At 45.2% G+C, this 18,745-nt stretch overlaps 1 protein-coding gene across 3 annotated transcripts in view; it reads right to left on the bottom strand.

Annotated features, from left to right (window-relative positions):
* Positions 1 to 7,476: 7,476 nt before the first annotated feature.
* Positions 7,477 to 18,745, bottom strand: part of SLC4A11 (solute carrier family 4 member 11) — a 98,140-nt gene continuing 86,871 nt past the window's right edge. For all 3 annotated transcript variants that reach the window (XM_058803085.1, XM_058803083.1, XM_058803084.1), the window contains 3 exons: positions 16,672 to 16,867; positions 14,509 to 14,678; positions 7,477 to 11,003 (listed from right to left, as the gene is read on the bottom strand). In XM_058803085.1, coding sequence (XP_058659068.1) covers positions 10,940 to 11,003; positions 14,509 to 14,678; positions 16,672 to 16,867 — 430 coding nt within the window. In that variant the 3' untranslated portion in view covers positions 7,477 to 10,939. The remainder of the gene's footprint in view (positions 11,004 to 14,508; positions 14,679 to 16,671; positions 16,868 to 18,745) is intronic.

Genomic DNA, 18,745 nt, shown 5'->3' with positions numbered 1-18,745 from the left:
GAAGCTAGAAAGGAATGAATAATAAAAACCTGTGACTGGCCAGGGTCCTGACACAGCTCACTGTGGTTGGTCATTAATTAAAAACAATTCACATGGAACCAATCCAAGATGCACCTGTTGGTAAGCAACCTCCAGTGCACTTCCCACAGCCATCAGGTTATTATTGTTTACATTTATTTTCTGAGGCTTCTCAGCTTCTCAGGAGAAAAATCCTGGTGAAGGGATTTTTCAGAAAATATGTCAGTGCCTGGGGAAAAACCTGGAGCAAAGGAGGCTCAGGGGGGCCCTTGTGGCTCTGCACAGCTCCTGCCAGGAGGGGACAGCCGGGGGGTCGGGCTCTGCTCTGGGAACAGGGACAGGAGCAGAGGGAACGGCCTCAGGCTGGGCCAGGGGAGGGTCAGGTTGGATATTTGGGAAAATTTCTTCCTGGGGAGGGTTGGCAGAGCTGCCCAGGGCAGTTTAGAGACTCCATTCCTGGAGGGATTTCGAAGCCACGTGGATGTGGCACTTGGGGACATGGCCAGTGGTGGCCTTGGCAGTGCTCGGAGATTTAGGGTGATCTCCGAGGGCTTTTCCACCCTAAATAATTCTGTGACCCTGTAACGCCTCTGGGCCCTCCCCATGCAGAGCAAACCTTTCCTGGCCAAACCCTTCCCAAAGCACAGCAGGAGGAGGGGACATTGCTGCAGGACATCAGCCTAGAGCTGGGAGAGGGAGCTGGCAGGGCTCTGTCCCCCTGGGAGCAAACCACGCCATGAAAACCTTTCCTGGCAATTTCTTTGGTGCCTGGCTTTGGACAGAAGTTTTTGCTTGAAGGCAACAGCCTGAAAGTGTCCAAGGCCAGGTTGGACAAAAAAAAAATTTAATAAAATGAGAAGAAATTTATTAAAATGAAAAAAAAAATTAAAATGCCCCCAAGTTGGACAGGGCTTGGAACAACCTGGGATAGGGGAAGGTGTCCCTGCCCATGGGATGGGAGGGGATTTAAGGTCCTTCCAACCAAAACCATTCCATGATTTCTGCTTTTCACAGAGGATTTGGGGCTGGTTGAGCTTGAGTCAAGCCCTGCAGCCACCAGGTTCCCATTCTGAGCCCAGGGGCTCCCCAGTGCCCGGGGGATGGAGGGATTTGGGCTGAAATTTTGGGAGTTTTGGGAGTGCAACCCGTCCCGGTGTTCTCCTCCTTGTCCCCGTTCTCCTCTCTGTCCCCTAGATGGCACCGGCTCTCAGCACATCAAACTCCCGATGAAAACCAGCAGGATTTGGGGCCAGAAACAAACACAAAATCCACCCCGAACATTTAAAAGAAAAAAAGAAAAAAAAAAAAAAAAAGAGAAAAAAGAAAAGGAGCTACAGTTAATTGGGATTTTTTTGCTCACAAACTGAAAAATTCATATTTCTAACCCTTTGCTGGCTCCAACATTTCTGCTGCTTTCTCTTCTGGTCCATCTCTGGGCTCTGCATCCCCCCAAAATTCAGGACACAGGGAATGAGTGGTTCCTTCTCCCCAGCTTTGCTGCTTGGCACGAGGATATCTGGGGGCTGTGACAGACCCTGCCACACCTGGGTCACTCCAGGAAGGTATTTCAGCTGTTTATAAGGCTGGGAAATGCAGGGAGGAATATCCCAACTCCCTTTTTAGTTTAAACCCAAGCAGGAGATGGAGGAGGGAAAATTACTGACAAAATCATCAGTTTGAAGACGCAGCCGCCCTAAATAATCCCTTTCTCCATGCCCTCCATGGCACAGGGCAAACCCACTCATCACATCCCTAGGGCCTGGCTCTTCTTTGGGCAGTTTATCCATGAAATTTTTGGCCATTTCACATTTCAAAGCTCCTGGCAGAGCACCACGTGTGTCCTGGTGAGGAAGGTGAGGGAAACACGTCCCCACCTGACCCTGCTCCTCCCCAGCTCTGCACCAACATTTAAACCCATATCATGATAAAATCTGCTCTGGACAGGGGCACTTGGCACTTCATCCAAAGGAAATCCATGCAGTGACATCCAGAAGGTGCCACACAGGTCCCTCCTGCTGCTCAGCATCCACCCCCAGGTACCTGCAGGGTCCCCACAGCCCCAGAGGGCTTTGTTTTATCAGAACCCAGGACATTGCTCTGGCTGCCCTGGAGGACTGCAGACCCTGGCAGGGGCTCAGAGACCTTGGCAAGGAGTCACAAACACCTGTGCCTTTGATTTAGCCCTTGGAAAAACAATAACCAACTTTGTGTGGAGTTACAAGCCACTAGGGTTTGAGTAGAATGATAGTGAATTTATTACAGGGTGAAAAAGAAGAATTTTGGGGTTTTTAGAGTGGGGGTTCAAGAGGCAAGATGGAGGAATCTGGGCATGTCCTGTCCTCCTTCTCTTTCTTGTCCTCCATCTTCTGCTGTGATGGTGGCACTTCTGGATTGGTTTAGAGTAGAGACAGACTGTCTAACATAGAGGATAGGTATTGGAAAATTATTGTGAATAAATTACATGTAGTTTTTAGTATAAAAAGTTGACACTACCCCAGGGGCAGGGACTCTGCCACAACCTGACCTGCTGGACAGATCTCAGGTCAAGTCAGAGAAAGAATGGAATAGATAAGAGCAAATAAACAACCTTGAAAAGCAGAACTGACAAATCTCGAGTTCTTCTTCGAGTGCAGCTGGGAAAAAAGACTTTTAATACCTTTGGGCCATCTCAGCCACAGAACCTGAGGCTGTTTGAGCACAATCACTTCTCACCCATTTTTCTCTCCTGTTTTGGGGCTCTCCAGCCTGTGCAGGAGGGAGCAGCCCTGGGCTGGGGCAGGTTCAGTGCTCTGCTCTTGGCACATCCCAACAGGCAGAGCAGGGAGCATCTCCCATCCCAAAAATCCAAGGGAAGCAAAAATCACCCAAATTAACACCACCCAAACTGCTCCCCCTTTTCCTGGGGTTCTGTCCATTTAGGAATTGGGATTTAAAAAAAAAAAATAGATTTATATAAGGGTCACCAGCATTGCTTTAGGGCAGCTCATGCTGATGAAGGTTAGAGCTGGAAGAGGAATCCCAAGAACCTGGGGAGATGTAATGGTTTGAGACCAGAGACAATAAAATTTTTGCAATATTGGCATTATATATATATGCATTATTTATTTATTATCAACAAATAGTAATATAATAATACCAATATTGATATAATAATATATGTATAATAAAATATCAATATATAAAATAATGATATATAAATAAATATATAATCAATATGTAAATAGATATAATCAATAAATATATAAAATATCAATATATCAATATCAATACATCAATATAATATATGTATAATAATATATCAATAGCAATATTAATATATCAATATATCAATATTATATGCATAGTTATATATCAATATTATATGTATAATAATATATCAATATACAGGGATTGATATATATTATATCAATATTGATATCGTAATAGAAAAATAAATGTCACAATTTCTATATTGGCAGGCTCTGGATTGTCCCAGATCCTGCTCTCACACCCACACAGCCATTCCCAGCCTCACCTCAGTCTCGTGTCCTTGTGAGCTCCTCTTTGAGTTACAGGAGGTTGGAGTTGGCAGCTGGATGCTGGATCCTGTGGCAGGTAACAAATCCACTCCTTGGAGAATTCCCAGGATCCCCAGTGACAACATTCACCACGATTTGGGCTCTTCTCTGCTTTGGGTGATGCCAAGGAAGTCAGAGCCAGCTCCAGATGCTGCCAGTCCACCAAATCAGGTAAAAGGTGCAGTTATTCTCCATTAAATGATGAAATAATCCAATTTTTGGCTCTCCAGACTCTCCTGTGTCAGACACGTGCTCGTACAGTCACAGCTGAGATGCTCAAGTGCTCCAAGTGCTGGGGATTACCCAAATATCCCCAGAGAAACACCCTCAGCACTGGGACAGAAACCCAGATTAAAGAAAAAACAGGGATTGGACAAAAAGTAGAAATATCTAAACAGCATATTTCTTTTTTCTTTCCATTTTAAATACAGAGCTTCCTTATACAGCCAAGGAATTCCCTCTCCCTCCCTCCCCCTCCAAGCAACTCTTATCAAAGGAAATCCTTCACTGGAAAATCAACACCAGATCAGGGACGTGCTCTGGGAGAGCCTCTTTAGCAAGTGCAATATCCATGGGCCAGAAATCCCTGAGCAGGGACCTCCCTCACTTCCAATCCTTTCTGAGAATCCTGGGAAAAACCTCCTGGGCTCCCAATGCAGAATTTAACCAGTTACACATCATGGGGGGAAATAAACCCTGGAAATCCAGCCTGTGCTGCAGGGAGAGGGGATGCGGGCTGAGATGAGCTGGGTCTGCCCCTGGAAGGTTTCTTCTCTTAAGCAGGGCTTATCCTGCATTTACACTCCCTGCAGGGAAAGCAGGGGGGGGAAATGAGGGAGGATTTAGGATATTTATGTATTTAGGATACTCCTTTCTCAGGTGGAACATGGGGAAGGGGCTGGTTTGCATTGAGGGTGTACTTTGGGTAAAGTTTCGGGTTTTTTAGGAGCTGAACTATTGCAGTTTTTAGTAAGAGAATTTCTGTTTTCTGGGGTAACATCTTATAGGATCATGGAATGTCCTAACTTCGAAGGGACCCACAAGGATCATTGAATCCAATCTTTCCTTTGTGGGGACAAGGTACAAACTCACACCCACAAAGAGGGCAAGGAAAGGAGGGGATAAACACCTCCAAAAATAGCAGAGCCCTCGGTCACTGATGAAAGCAGGCTAAATAAACCCTCCCAAGGTCAATCAGCAGCTTCTCACTCCACAGTGCCAGCTGTGCTCTGCAGCTGGATCATTCCTTCTCCCATGGGATCCCCTTGGACCTGTGGGTTCCTCAGAGCATGACCCAGCTCCAAAGGGACACATCCAACACCTCCCAGGGGCTGCAGCTTCCAGACTTGGCCACTCAATCCCAGAATCAGAATTAGTTTTTAGTATCAGAATGGGAGGGAGCTCTGCAGTGAAGGGCCTGGAGGGACAGGACACAGGGAATGGCTGCCCACTGCCAGAGGGCAGGGATGGGTGGGAGATTGAGAAGGAATTGTTCCCTGGGAGGCTGAGGAGGGGCTGGGATGGAATTCCCAGAGCAGCTGTGGCTGCCCCTGGATCCCTGGAAGTGCCCGAGGCCAGGTTGGACAGGGCTTGGAGCAACCTGGGCTGATGGAAGGTGTCCCTGAACATGGCAGGGAGTGAAACTGGATGGGCTTTAAGGTCCTTTCCAACCCAAACCACTCTGTGATTCCATGAAGATGTGATTCCCATAAAATCCTGCTCCAGCAGGCCAGCACTCCCTGGAGGTGCTGTTGCAGTCAAATTTGGTCCCAAATTTGAGCAATGGGAGGTGCCAGCAGAGCTCCAAGGAGATGCAGCCCCAGACAGGAGGGGACACAGCCTGAGCTCTGTCACCCCCATCCAAGAGCTCCCCGCAGCACTGGGGATGCTCAGGGCGCCCAGGGCTGCACCTTCTGCTCCTGCCACCCCTGCAGAACCACCCAGGCCATCCAGCCACGGAAAACTCACCTCAAAAAGCATTCCAGGACACCAACTGCTGCTGCTGGGCAGGTGAGCAAACAGCTTGCACTGAGTTTTGGGGGGACAGACACAACAGAGGTGCTTGAGCCACCCCTGGATCTACCAGGTAAGTACTGCTCCCAGCCCTCCCAAAATCAGCACTGAAATCAGTCCCCCACATGCTGAATTTGATAAGGAGGATTTCCTGCAGGCTCCTGATCACATCACAAACATCTCACTGCTGCAGAGCTCCTGCTTCTCACGTACTAAGAAGTCCCAACATCACTCAGATTAGGAGAGATTTTATTTTCAAGCTGTTTTTCCCAATTCTTTGCATTTTGCTCCCCTTCTGTGGCTGAGTGACCCTCCTGTGTGCCCTTTCAGGGACACTGCTCCTGCAGCAGCAGGGATTTGTCTCCTGGATGAAGAGCAGAGTCTCCAAGTGAGCAGATGGGGAGCAGAAGGCAGCAGCTCCCCCAGGACAGGCTCTTCAATATTTAATGTGACATCAGAGCAGAGCAAAGTGATCCCAGCTCATGCAGCGTTTTGTACAAGGCAAAGAAAGACACAGCCAGGGAAGTGTGAGAGGAAAACACCCAAAAGCCAAAGAGGAAAGTGCTAATTTGTGATTCTAAAGCTTGTACTGCAACAACTCCCTCCCCTCTGCTCTGGTTTGCTCTTTGCAAGCAAGGCTGCAGCCACGAGTGGGATGGTCAAGCTTTGGTCCTTCAATGCCTTAATTAGACAGGAAAATAATTAGAGAAGATGATTCCCTTCTAACATTCAGGCCTCAGCACAGAAAATAACCCAGCCCCACCCCATTATGTCCATTTGGGTTGTTTGGGAAGCTTGGCAGATGAAAGGAGGACATCCCAACAGGAACAGGGACCATAAAGGAGATTTCTGAAGAGATGGGGAGGTGCAGCTGCTGCACAGTTATGAATCAATCCTTCATCATTGGTTATATGGCAAAGGAGCAGCCACTGCCAGACACAGGATCAGGCTCTCTAGGAAAAATTCCCCCTCAGCATTTCCCCATGGAAATTCCAGAGGCAGCTTGTAGAGCTGGTTGGGGAAGCAGAGAGTTGAATTAGGAGATGACAGCAAACAGCTTGCACTGAGTTTTGGGGGGACAGACACAACAGAGGTGCTTGAGCCACCCCTGACTCTGCCCATCAATGTTCTAGACAGGTAAAAAAACTGCAAAGGGCAGATTCAGAATGCAACAAACAATAAAAAGAGGTTGGGAAGGAGTAACGTGAATGTGTGATGATGGTGCCTGGTGGGACACACAGGAGCTGCTTTTGGTGATGTGACAGCTCAGGTCTCTTTCTTGTTGCTGAGAACTCCACAAAAACCCTCCCAAACCAACCCCTGCCCTCCCACCTTCAAATCCATCCAACTTTGGGGAATTTCCTGCTCCTCCCAGGAGTGTCCACAGAGCAGAGTGCAGCAGCAGCTCCTAAAGCAGCCAAAGAGCATGAGCAGGAGTTTGTGAAGTCTCTGGGTGCAGCTGGGGATGTGGAATTTTGGGGAAGAACCTACAGCTGTACAGAAGTGTGGCCATCCACCCTGTTTCTTTCCTGGGTCATCAGGAAGCTCCTGTTGTGTCCCACAGTGCTGGGGCTCATCCTGGACCCTTCACAGCAGCAGCCCTGAGCCAAAGCAGCTGAATCCCTTTACTCCATCCCCATCCTTCTGCAGCACATCCAAGTGGAGCTTGACATTTATTTAATAACTTCAAATGTTGGTGTTAGGCAGTTTGGGGTTGTTGCAGTTGTCAGCTCTGCTCCCTAAGCAATCCCAAAAGGGCTGCACTGCTTGGTCAGCAAGTTCCACCTTTTCACCAACTTCCCTTCAATTACATGGACAAACACATCCAATCCCACACACAGCACATCTTCAAAAGCAACAAAATAAAGTCTCAGACCAACAAAACCAGTCAGGTACAAATCCAATTTTAATTGTCAAGCTCACTTCTAGCTCCTACATTCAATGCAAGGATCAAAAACTACAAGTTTGAGAGTAGAATTTTATTCTATCTCCAGTTTCTGATCGTTTTGGCAGCTGTCAAAGGGCAACTTCCAAAATCCACTCATTTCAGAAGCTTTTCCCTACCTTGCAATGCCAGGTGAAGCCCACAGACTCTCCCAACAGCTCTTGACACCTTTCAGACTCAGTTCTTTGGCAACAGTTACACAGAGCATTGTGCGTATATAAAGAGCTTATAATAAAACTTCTTTTACATTCTAATTGTCTTAAACCTTCACAGAAGTATTAAAGTGCTCAATCAACTCTGAACAAACCCTCCTTCCCTAGTCAGCTACTTCCTGGAAACGCCTGCACTTAAGTCAGCAAAACCAGAAGCAAACAAGAAGAGAAAAGGCATGGAAAAAAAATAAATCCTCTGCAGGATCATAAAAACCCCTCCTGAGACAAGAGGCCTTGAGTCTCACATCTCCCTTCCACCCAAATATTGAGACATAGGTTCAAATGTTCAATCAGTCCAAGCCAGCACAGCTTTTTTTTTCCCCCCCTCAAGCTGTGCTGATTTCCCATCAGTTGATTCTTTGGCCCCTGACTTCTGTAAGAACAAAAACCCTGCAGAACAGAATCCTACTGATGCTAGAAAGAAAACACAAACACTCAAGTCACACCTCTGAAGGAAAAGAAAAGATACAAACAAGAGTTGTGGTTGATATTTTACCCTCCCTGCTGCCTGGATTTTCAATTCTCTCTGCACCATTTGACACTATCTGAAGTGGATCTTTTATAAAGGTTTTAAATGGGGACATTTTAAAAAGGTTTTAAATGGGGACATTTTTGGTTCTTCTAAGTGGGGAAATGGAAGGTGCATCTCAAAATTATTTCATCTGGTAAAACCTGCAGGCCAGTCCATCCCACTATGGGAAATCCCACCCACAGCCTCAAAGAGGACCAAAGTCACACTCCCTTGGGCACATCCTGTCCTTCCTCCAGCCACAGCACCCAAAATACCCCTCAAACCACCCCCCAAGGGGACTTTTTCCTGTGGAGACACCAGGAATTCACCCGCGGGTCACGTGTGTGTTACAGCTTCACTCAGCCAGAGGATGACACCTCTGATTGCAGCTTTGCTTCAATCTTTTGACATCTGTGGGAAAAACATGTTATTTCAGCCTCAGCAGCCTCTGCACCGCCTGGCTCCCAGCAGGTCCTGAACTGCTGCCTGTCACCTGCCCTTTTGCTGTTGACTGAAGATCAGACAGAGCTGTGCCACCTCTGAGATCCTGCCTGCCCCCGTTCCTGCACGCAGCCCTTGCTAACAGCTCTGAGTGATCCTGCTGCCACAGAAATGACTCAAAAGCCAGGGAATCTTGGGGAAAATGGTCAGAAACCACGTTTGGGTTTGTACCTGCTCTTGTCAGACATGCGGGAGCTGCCCCTGAGGCTGCTGAAAGCCAAATTCCCTGCTCTGATGCACTGGGGTGGTCACCCTGACCCTGAGAATTCTCACATCATCCTGGTGCCACACGAAAGTCGTGGTTTTGCTGTCTGTGACATTGTTTTGCTTGCTAAGCTGAGGGGTTTCCCCTACAATTCCCCCAGGGATATAAAATCATGGATATAGGAACTCTCACTGCTCTCCTCCAGAGTCTCAATACAAAGGGTTTAGTAAGAAAATGCAAAAATTAGTTCTGCACACGTGTTTGAGAGCCGTGGGCAGCTCCACAAAGATTAAATACCTTCTGATCTTTAGTGCAAATACACCAAATCTGCAGTGGCTTGAGCCTGGTTCAGCATCAGCACAGGAGCTTTGCACCCAAAGCCTTCCTCCCTCGTGGCTGGGTTGGTCTCCCTCACCATGCTGGGGTGGGAGGAAAAAACTCTGCATCATTTACTGGGCAAGCAACTGGTGAGACACACTTCTCTGTGCTGATAAATTCATATTTTACATTCTTCTTCTTCCCTCATTTCTACTCTTTTGAAAGTTCATCACCGAGGTCCACAATTTTCTGAACATTTTTAGCTGTGACCTGTGATGTGCCAAGCACTGAACTAAAGGACAGCTTTGTTTCACAGTACTCCAAATAAGAAAACTGACCATAGTACAAGCAAAATTAAATAAACTGAAATATAAAAGACAGCAGAAGTTAAGATTCATCCAGAAATATAATATAACATCTGGGAGGGGCAGGGGGAGGGAAACTGGAAATCAGCTACACAACAGAAACAATGAAATGACCAACAAATATTGATTAGGTGAAAAGAGGAAAACTTTCATTGCATTCTGTACATCAAAATTAAATGAAAAATTCACATGGTGGAGCCTCGAGACAGAATGATGAAGGTCTCAAGCCACAGGAAAGAGAAAGCAAACAAAACACCTTGAGGAAAGCAACACATGAACAGAACCAGTAACTGAGCAGCTTCCAAAGGAATAAAAGTGACCATATCTCAAAATGAGAAAAAGCAGCACTGAAGCAGAGAGAACAAGTATATGGTCAGGACATGGTGGGTAACACTGAGTGCACAAAACACTTTGTGAATTTGGAAAGAACCAGGCCTATTTGTATATCTATGCAAAATATATACACAACTCCATATGTATATATGTACACATAGGCACTACTGTACATATGTATATATGCAACCTCCACACAACTGCCCTCTGGGTGCAAGCAAAAAATGCTGCAGTTGTGCAAAAACCTACAATTCTGTGTTTGATTACCCAGGAGAAATGGGAGAGAGATCCAAACTAATGCCCAAACAGCTCAAACCCAGCAGGGGTTTCACCCACAGGGCCATTCCAGCCCAGCCTCTGAATGTTCCCAGCTCATTTGCTGGGATTAAAAATTCATCCAAAGCTGTGGGTTGTAGCAGTACACATTGCAAGTGCTTCCAAACCCATGAATGTGAGAAAACAGTCACCATCTCTGCTGCCATCAGTGGTTTAGCACGAGGCCATCCCACCCAGAACACCAATTTGGGAACACTGGATGCACAGGTAATTGGAATTTCAAAGGCCAGGCCAGGGCTGTCATTCTATAAAACAAGGGTCTGTTCTTAGTGTTGGGGAAGAAAAGAATGTGGTGCATTAAAAAATCCCCCCCATCCTCAAACAAGGGAACACAGGCCAACTCTGGATGCTCCAACCGTGCAGCCAGGCTGATCTTTGGGGTTGGTGTGCTTTGGGGATGTGGAAAGAAGCGTTTTCCATAAAGCTCCTTGGCCTGACAGCTCCAGAGAGCAGCGTCCTCTCAGTCCAAGGCTCCCTTGGTCTGGCACAGGCCCCGTGGAGCTGTGACAGGAGTGCATTGCCAACGTCAGAGCACGAAGCAAGTGGTGAAAGGAAGCTGCAGGGATGGTCCCAGGCCTTGGCTGGCCCCCAGGGCTGTCTCTGCTGCTCTGCAGGCTGGGGACACTCAGTACTCTGCATCCATGGCATCCAGGTACTTGGCCTCGATGATCTTGGGGAGCAGGTTGTACCTAGGGCAGAGCAGACACACGGATCAGTCCTTGTTTGTGCAGCATTTTTCTCTTTGTCCTAAAGCTCCAGGGTGAGATTGGCTGTGACATTCACACACTGAGGGGGACACAAAGTGGGGACAGAAATACCCCACAAAAGCAAACACAGCTTTTATTTATATGAACAGCAATGCCCGAGTCCCTCTGCAAGAGCCTCCTCCCTCCTTCCAGCTGGAAAGAGAACATCCTCATCCTCATGCTCACTGGAGGAAGTCACTTTCCCACAGCTCTGTCACAACCAAGTCCTCAGGGTGACAAAAATACAGAGGTGAAGAGCCGTGACTCCAAACAAGACCATCCTGACCTGGTGTCCGGCTTCTCCATGTGGAGATGCATGGACAAACACATGTAAAACAAATTACTTTAAAAAAAATTTATAAGCTTACTTTAAGAAGTAAGTTTGATATAAAAAAATAATAAAAATTACTTATTATAAAGATGTTTTTAAATTTGATTTTTTGCAAGAACATCCTCACAAATTAATATATTTGGGTTAGAAAGGCACTGTGAAGTTGCCCTTGTAAATCTTGTAAATAAATAAAACTATTCACATATATACAAAAATTTTAAATAAAAACCCAAATAATATATTTACATAAATAAATAGTATTATATATGTCATTTAAAAATAAGAACTAACACTACTTTTATACTACCGTCACACATTAAAATAAAATTTAAATTTATTTTAAGAAGTGTTTAAAATAATATTTTAAACTAATTAAATATTTTGTAAATAAAACTGTTTGTATTTTATTCTTATTTTATGATTATTATTTATTCTATTATTATTAAGGGTATTATTTTATTTTATTATTATTATAGGGTATTATTTTATTTTATTATTATAAGGAATTATTTTATTTTATTATAGGGTATTTTATAAATCAAATACCCTAAATACCCTATTATATTTTATTTTATAAATAAAGCAGCCTATAATAAAATACAAACTACAACTCAACAACGACAACAACAACAAAAAATGAGAAAAAACCCAATCCCAATGCACATTTATGTGGCATTTTCCCTTGTTTTACAAGGATGTGACTCTTCAGCTGTTAAAATAACTGATAAAGCACCAAAAAAAAATCAGTTTCAGATTTCAACAGCTGTACAAGAGATCCCGAACATCACTTATAAATGAGAAATACCAGGATCTCCTTAAATAGACCCATCATAGAATAAAATGCTTGAGAGCCCAGATAAGAGACAACTTGGAGAGAAGATTCTTCTGTGGGCAACCAAAAACTCATCATCCCAAAGTTCTGAATCTAGGCCAGGAACTGGGAATAGCCAAAGAGATGAAGTTTTCTTCAATCAGGCTGTTTTCCACTGCAGTCATGGATTTCAGTGGCTTCTCAGAATCTGTCTGAGACCACACCAGTGATCCCCCACTAATGACAACACAAATCACATTTCTCCAGCTGTTGGATGGATGGAAATGTGGCTTTGGGACATGGCTGAGTTCTGGATGGGACACCAAACAAGGCCATGCCTTGCTTGATTCTTGCATTTGCCCCCTGGCTACTGTCCCACTTCCTCCTTCTCCCTTCACTTCTTTAAAAAAATATATTGGAGAAAATATATTAAATTTCTTCAAGTGCCTCATCTATTTAGAGTGCCAAATCTTTGGGAAAAAGTCATTAACTACAGAGCTCATGGATCATGGTGCTGGCTTCTTGGCTGGAGGCCACACAAACTACATGAAGGCAAAAGAAATCAGAGGAAGCAAAGCCAAGGGCAAATTTCCATGCTGTGCCAGGCAGCATCTTCCCCTTGGCAGCAGGGCTGATTATCCAGCTGCTGGGCAAAAACTGCCCTGGAAAGAGAAATGAGTTAGCAACACAGAGGGTATAAAGTGACAGCATCTTATTTACTGAAAAGAAGATAGATTTGCATATTAGTATCTAGCTCTGAGTACAAAATCAGATTTTTTGACTGCATTCTCTCCACACTAATTGAGTTTTTTATACCATGTCCAATGCCTGAATTTGGCTGAGTGTGCCCCACGTTTTTTGTTCTGCACTGAGCTGCAATTCCCACAGGAGCCACTCATCCAGCTCTGGAATATTTACCAGCTACTCATCCAGGCACCCCAAGTGCCACCAGTGTGAAGGGCAGGTGAGGCATTACCACCAGAGGAACAATAATTTCTGTGTTTTCCAAGCCTGTTTATCTTTTAAAATCCAGCCCAAATGGCTCTGACATGATCCTGCTGAAAGCCATGGTGGCTCTAACATTTGCTTTTGTTTCAGAAAGGACTGGACCCATCTTTATCAGCCAAGGAAAACAGCACTGCAGGTGGTGCAGATCAGCAAATTGGCAGCCCTGGACTTTGCAAAATCTCTGGGACTGCAAGCTCAAAGTCAAGCAGATATCACTGGTACCATGCTGGCCTAAAAATAATCAAGTGGACTGGAAACTTGATCTGTTCCTTCCAAGATCTTTTTATGGCCTCTCATTATATCCAAAGGACTGAGAGCATGAATGATTTAACTGGAGAATGATGGGCAGCGGCTGCTAATGAACACCAAGGAAGAAATTAGTTAAATTTCTTAACGATTCTATCTCAATTCTCTCTCTCTCTGTAGGATATTGTGTGGTCCTCCCAGCTTTAAATATATATTTTAAGTTTAAATGTGGCCAGTTTCACCCAACTGATCGTTGACAGGGGCATCCAGCAGTGCAGGAGTTCTGGGAGGTCACCACAGCACTATGTAAGAGATAAGGATTCCTCTTAGGAAAAGTTTCCAGCTCTGCTGGAAAATCAAATTGCAAAGTGATAAGGAACGTTATCAAATACCACCTAGAGGTTTGGACTATGGCTTCTCTGGAAGATCAGGCATCTCAAAGGAACTAAAAAGGAGAGGTTTTGTCTCCTGGGAAGCTGGAAGAAGAGCACCTGCTAGCCCAGAACTCTCTGCACAACTCTCAGCAGCAGTGAAATCCTGATTTCTCCTCAGGTCTCAGCAGCTGGTAAAAAATCCCTTGTTGTTACCCACTTCCAGGAGCTGTTTGTCTGGAAAATGCAGAAAACCCTCCTGAACCACTCCTACTTCATGCAATAGCTGGGATTGGAAGGGACCTCTGGAGATCACCCAGCCCAATTCCCCAGGAGCAGGTGACATAGGAATATGTCCAGGTGGGTTTGGAATGTCTCCAGAGAGGGAGACTCCGGGGCTGCTCCCACCCTCAACATAAAAAAGTTCTTCCTCATATTGTGGTGGAACTTCTTGTGTTTTAGTTTGTGGCCTTTAGTGCTTGTCTTGTCACTGGGCATCATTGGAAAGAGTCTGGCACCATCCTGGAGGTATTTATATGGATTGGTGAGATCCCCTCTCACTCTTCTCTTCAGACCAAACAAGTCCAGCTCCAGTTTCTCCTCTCCTCAGACTTCCAACAATCCAAGCCTGAAAACACAAGACATGGGAGACAGGGAAAAAAATACAACCAAGCTTCCTACCTGATGGGGATCATCCCTATCATGATGAGGGGGAAGATCATCTTCATGTAAGGCAGGGGTGACATTCCAAAGCCACAGAGGATGAGGAGCTGCAGGACCTGCAGGCCTGTGAAGTAGTGGATCTTCCTCTGGGGAACTCTGCGGATGTAATGGGTCGGAGGATAAGCAGTCTGGGAAGAGAAAAGTCACATGTTAGACATGCAGGGACCTGGATTTGGGACAGCAGAATGGAGCTTTGGGACACCAGGGTTTGAGGGAAGTCATCAATTTGTACAATGCATGGAATCACCATCAGGGTCCTTAAAAGGTTTAGCAGTTGAACATGGGATTTGTAGAGTTAATTCCAGAAACCACAGCATGGGCAGTAAGATCCAGAGGATGAGTGGGCACTGAGAGCCTGCAGAGAAGACAGGACACCCCTCAGGGAACATCTGGAGTGCAATGAAACACCTTGGGAAGGGCAGTAATGAGATTCCCTGAGGAGGACTGGGATTGCCAGGGCTCAAGAGCCAGAGGTGGGAAGGAGAGCAGATGCATCCAGGTGTTGTTCCTGTCCGTGGCTCTTCCCCCTGACACCCAGCTCCTCATTATTTTATAGCCTTGCAAGGCTCCAGGCTTGCCCCCGGAGCTCCCATCTCTTGGCTGAACCCCTCTAGGGCTTCAGGAGATGAGGGAAACATGGGAAGAGGCTGTGCTCACACTACAGGGATTTTCTCAGCTCCTATAGGCCACCCATTTTTGAGAAATAAAGGGGAAAAAATGACATTAATAGGCTAAATATGGTGGTTTCTTTTGACAGTTCCTTGCTCATGTCTGAGCACTCAGGCTTTGACTCACTGTCTATACATCAATGAAGAGGATGAGCGACTGTCTGCTGGCACCAACACAGCCTCAGTGGCTTTTAGAGTGTGCCATGACTCATTAAAAGGTTTCCACAAAAGGGAGTTTTCCATATTTGAGAATACTTTTTAATTTTGCATGCCAAAACCTGGAAAATTCCACACATAATTCCTACTGAAACCAGAAGTAATAAGTCACATACATCAGTAGCTGTTCAAAAATTGACATGACATAACAAATGCAATCTTTACCCAAATTTCACAGTTTTGACCTCTGGGATGTAATAATGGAGATCAAGACAGATTAGCAGAGATGTAGAGCCAAATGTTGGGCTTATTAAGCCCTTGATCCTTGTTATATAAGAGAAGGTGAGCTGGAGATTGCTCCAGGTACCACCTACACTCCCAAACAACACATTTTTAGCACCTGTAACAGAGACAGGTTTAAAAAAACATCTTCCAGGTTTGTTTTCAGCCCACATCACAGAGGTTTCAATAACACAACTAATTTCATTTTGAGTTTAAAATCCCATCTTGCTGTATTTCACACAAAATGAAAGTGTAAAACAGCACCAAAAAATACCTGCCTGAAGCTTTGCTGGGGAAATCAAAGATCATAATTTCTTGATGTTGTGCTTATTATATTTTATATTATTATTTTTTTAAATGCATGTACTCTGCAGATGACAACAGTGGCATTCACATTTTCTGGAAAAATCCCTTTGCCCAGGATTTTTCTCCTGGGAAGCTGAGAAGCCTCAGAGAAAAAGAAAAACAGTAATCCTCTGATTTGCTTCTCCTTGTTGTGTTTTGTTCTTTTGGAATATGTTTGGAGATTGTTCACCCACAGGTGATCGTTTCATTGGATTCTGCTGTGAGTTGTTTTCACTCTTTGGCCAATCAGGGCCAAGCTGTGTTGGGACTCTGGAAAGAGTCAGGAGTTTTCATTATTATCTTTTTAGCCTTTTGTAAGTATCCTCTCTGTATTCTTTTATATAGTATAGTTTAGTAATTTTTAATATAATATAGTATCATAAAATAATAAATTATTATCTTTTTAGCCTTTTGTAAGTATCCTCTCTGTATTCTTTAGTATAGTATAGTTTAGTATTTTTTAATATAATATAGTTAAATTAGCCTTCTAAGAACAGGGAGTCAGATTCATCGTTGTTTCCTTCATCTAGGGAAAACCCAAACACAATACACGACAGCACAGGGGGGGTTTAAAACTCCCCAAAAAACCCTCATTAAAAAATAAACACCTCACAAAAAAATCCCACGCTGAGATTTTGAACAGCTGGGTTGCAAACACAGCTCCAGGTACCTGTTCCTTGAGCAGCAGAGCCACCCTCTCAAAGAGCTGGTTGCCATCGATGGAGGTGAGGGCGATGTAGAGGAAGAGGCCGAAGAGCACCGGCTTTGGGATCCACTGCAGGGGGAACGGGAGCAGCAGCAGCGACAGCCCCACCAGGAAATTGGCCATCAGACTTGTCAGCCGTGTCTCCTTCACACTCACAATCCTGGCAGCAGGAAAAGAGGGGTTAGGAGATGGGGAGAACACCCCAAGATCCGTATTTATCCCAGTGGTTGCTCCACGGAGCACACGTGCCACCAGGGAAAGGGAAACTCATCCCCACCACTGAAATCAGCACTTCTGGCCCCGTGCTGACATTGAGGAGGCAGAGCCTGGCTGGAGCCAGGCCAGGCACTTAATCCACAGCTCAAACAGAGCAGCTGGAAAAGTGCCAAATTCCCCTTCTGTAAAGCTCGACAGATCCTATCCTGAACTAAACTGCCCTCAAAACTGATTCTGTTTAGCACAATGCAGGAAAAAAAAAAAAAAAACAGCGAAGAATCCTCTTTCTGGTCTTTCCCTCCCTTGCTTTACCCTGGGCACATGCAACTGGCTTCTCTCCCAAAGAAAACTCATTGACTTCTCCAGGATATAAGGAACGTCTTGGAGGGAAAAAAAAACCAAACAAAAAAGCAAACAGCAAGTCAGCAGTCTCCTCCTGGGAGCGAGTCAGCATTTCTGATGGATTTGAGGATCTCCCTGTTTACACGGAAGGGAGTGCCGAGAGCACCACACAGGGATTCTGTCCTGCTGTGGGCAACTGCCTATTACCATGCTAAACATGTCATTAATTAATGCAAATTTTCCAGAGCTGACAGGCCACAAATTGAGCTTTTTTTGAGGGGAAGACTGACAGGAAAGCAGGCAGCAGCTTTAGCAACCTGCTTAAGGGGAGGCTGCTGTGTTTTCTGTGCACTTCAGCTAAACCTGTGAGCATCTCCTCCCAGTCTAAAAAAAATCACCAGAAACAATAGGAGGAAAGGAAACCCACATCTGTCAAGACTACTTACAAGGAAAGAAAAAGAGGATTCCTAATTTGTTTTTTCTTTTTAGAAGATAAATCCAACGATACAGTGGATCAGCCAGTGAATAAATCCCCCTATGATGAGGGAAAAATTTTGTCCATAGGCTGTTTTGGTATCATTTAGTGACCTCATTCCCTGGATGAGACCCCTCAAATTCTGAATTAACCCTATACACAAATTTCTCTGAGGATTAACACCAAAGATCTATCAGAACACACTTCTCTCCTTTGCACATGCACTGCTGGGACTTCTTAATCATTCTGTTCTGAAGAAGACAATTATTGCAACATTAAGTTGGAGAGTTTTGCTTAGAAGTAAGGTCAGGTTGAACTTGAAATCTGTTTATACCTTCAAGGAACAAAAGGGGATGAAGGAGCCTTCAACACCTGTATTTGGACAGGGAGGGAAAGGGTGACAGCCCAAAGCTTGCTCTGAGGATTTGGACAACAAGGCAGACCTAAAGAACAACAGGTACCGCAAACAGCACACAAAATCCTGATGACAACACTGGAATTCTTCTGTGAGTAGTGGGGCAGGTCCTACAAACAATCCAGGATTACCAGGACAGGATGCACAGAGGTGTTAACCTTTAAGTAACCTTCCAACAGGTTTAAACCACAGCTTTTCTCCTTCCAAACAGATTTTGTTGGATCCTCTTGCAAGTCTCCCACATCCAAGGGGTCCCTGCCAGTGCCTAGAGAGGTTGAGGGAGAGCAGAGTGCTCCATTCTTGCCAGCTCTGGTGGAACAGGGACATCACCTAAATGGACAGAGTTTGGCATCTTTCCCACTGCCTCCAGGCCTGGATCACCACATAACTGCTGGAGATGAACAAAGCCAAGCAGCTTAAAGTGCAACTGTGCCAGAGTAATTCCAGTCTGGCCACTCCAGAGCTGCCAGAACCACCACGAGCCTCCTTGGTGGCTCAGAGTAGCAGGAGTTAAGGATGCACTGATTTAACCTCATCCAGGTACACAAGAGTTCCTCCATCACCAGGTCAGCCACAGAGGAAGAATTTGT

Source organism: Ammospiza caudacuta, chromosome 4, assembly GCF_027887145.1.
Source record: "Ammospiza caudacuta isolate bAmmCau1 chromosome 4, bAmmCau1.pri, whole genome shotgun sequence".
In the NCBI taxonomy this organism is placed as follows: Eukaryota; Metazoa; Chordata; class Aves; order Passeriformes; family Passerellidae; genus Ammospiza; species Ammospiza caudacuta.
The sequence above is the reverse complement of the archived record's forward strand: the minus strand, read 5'-3'. Positions and strand labels throughout refer to the sequence as shown.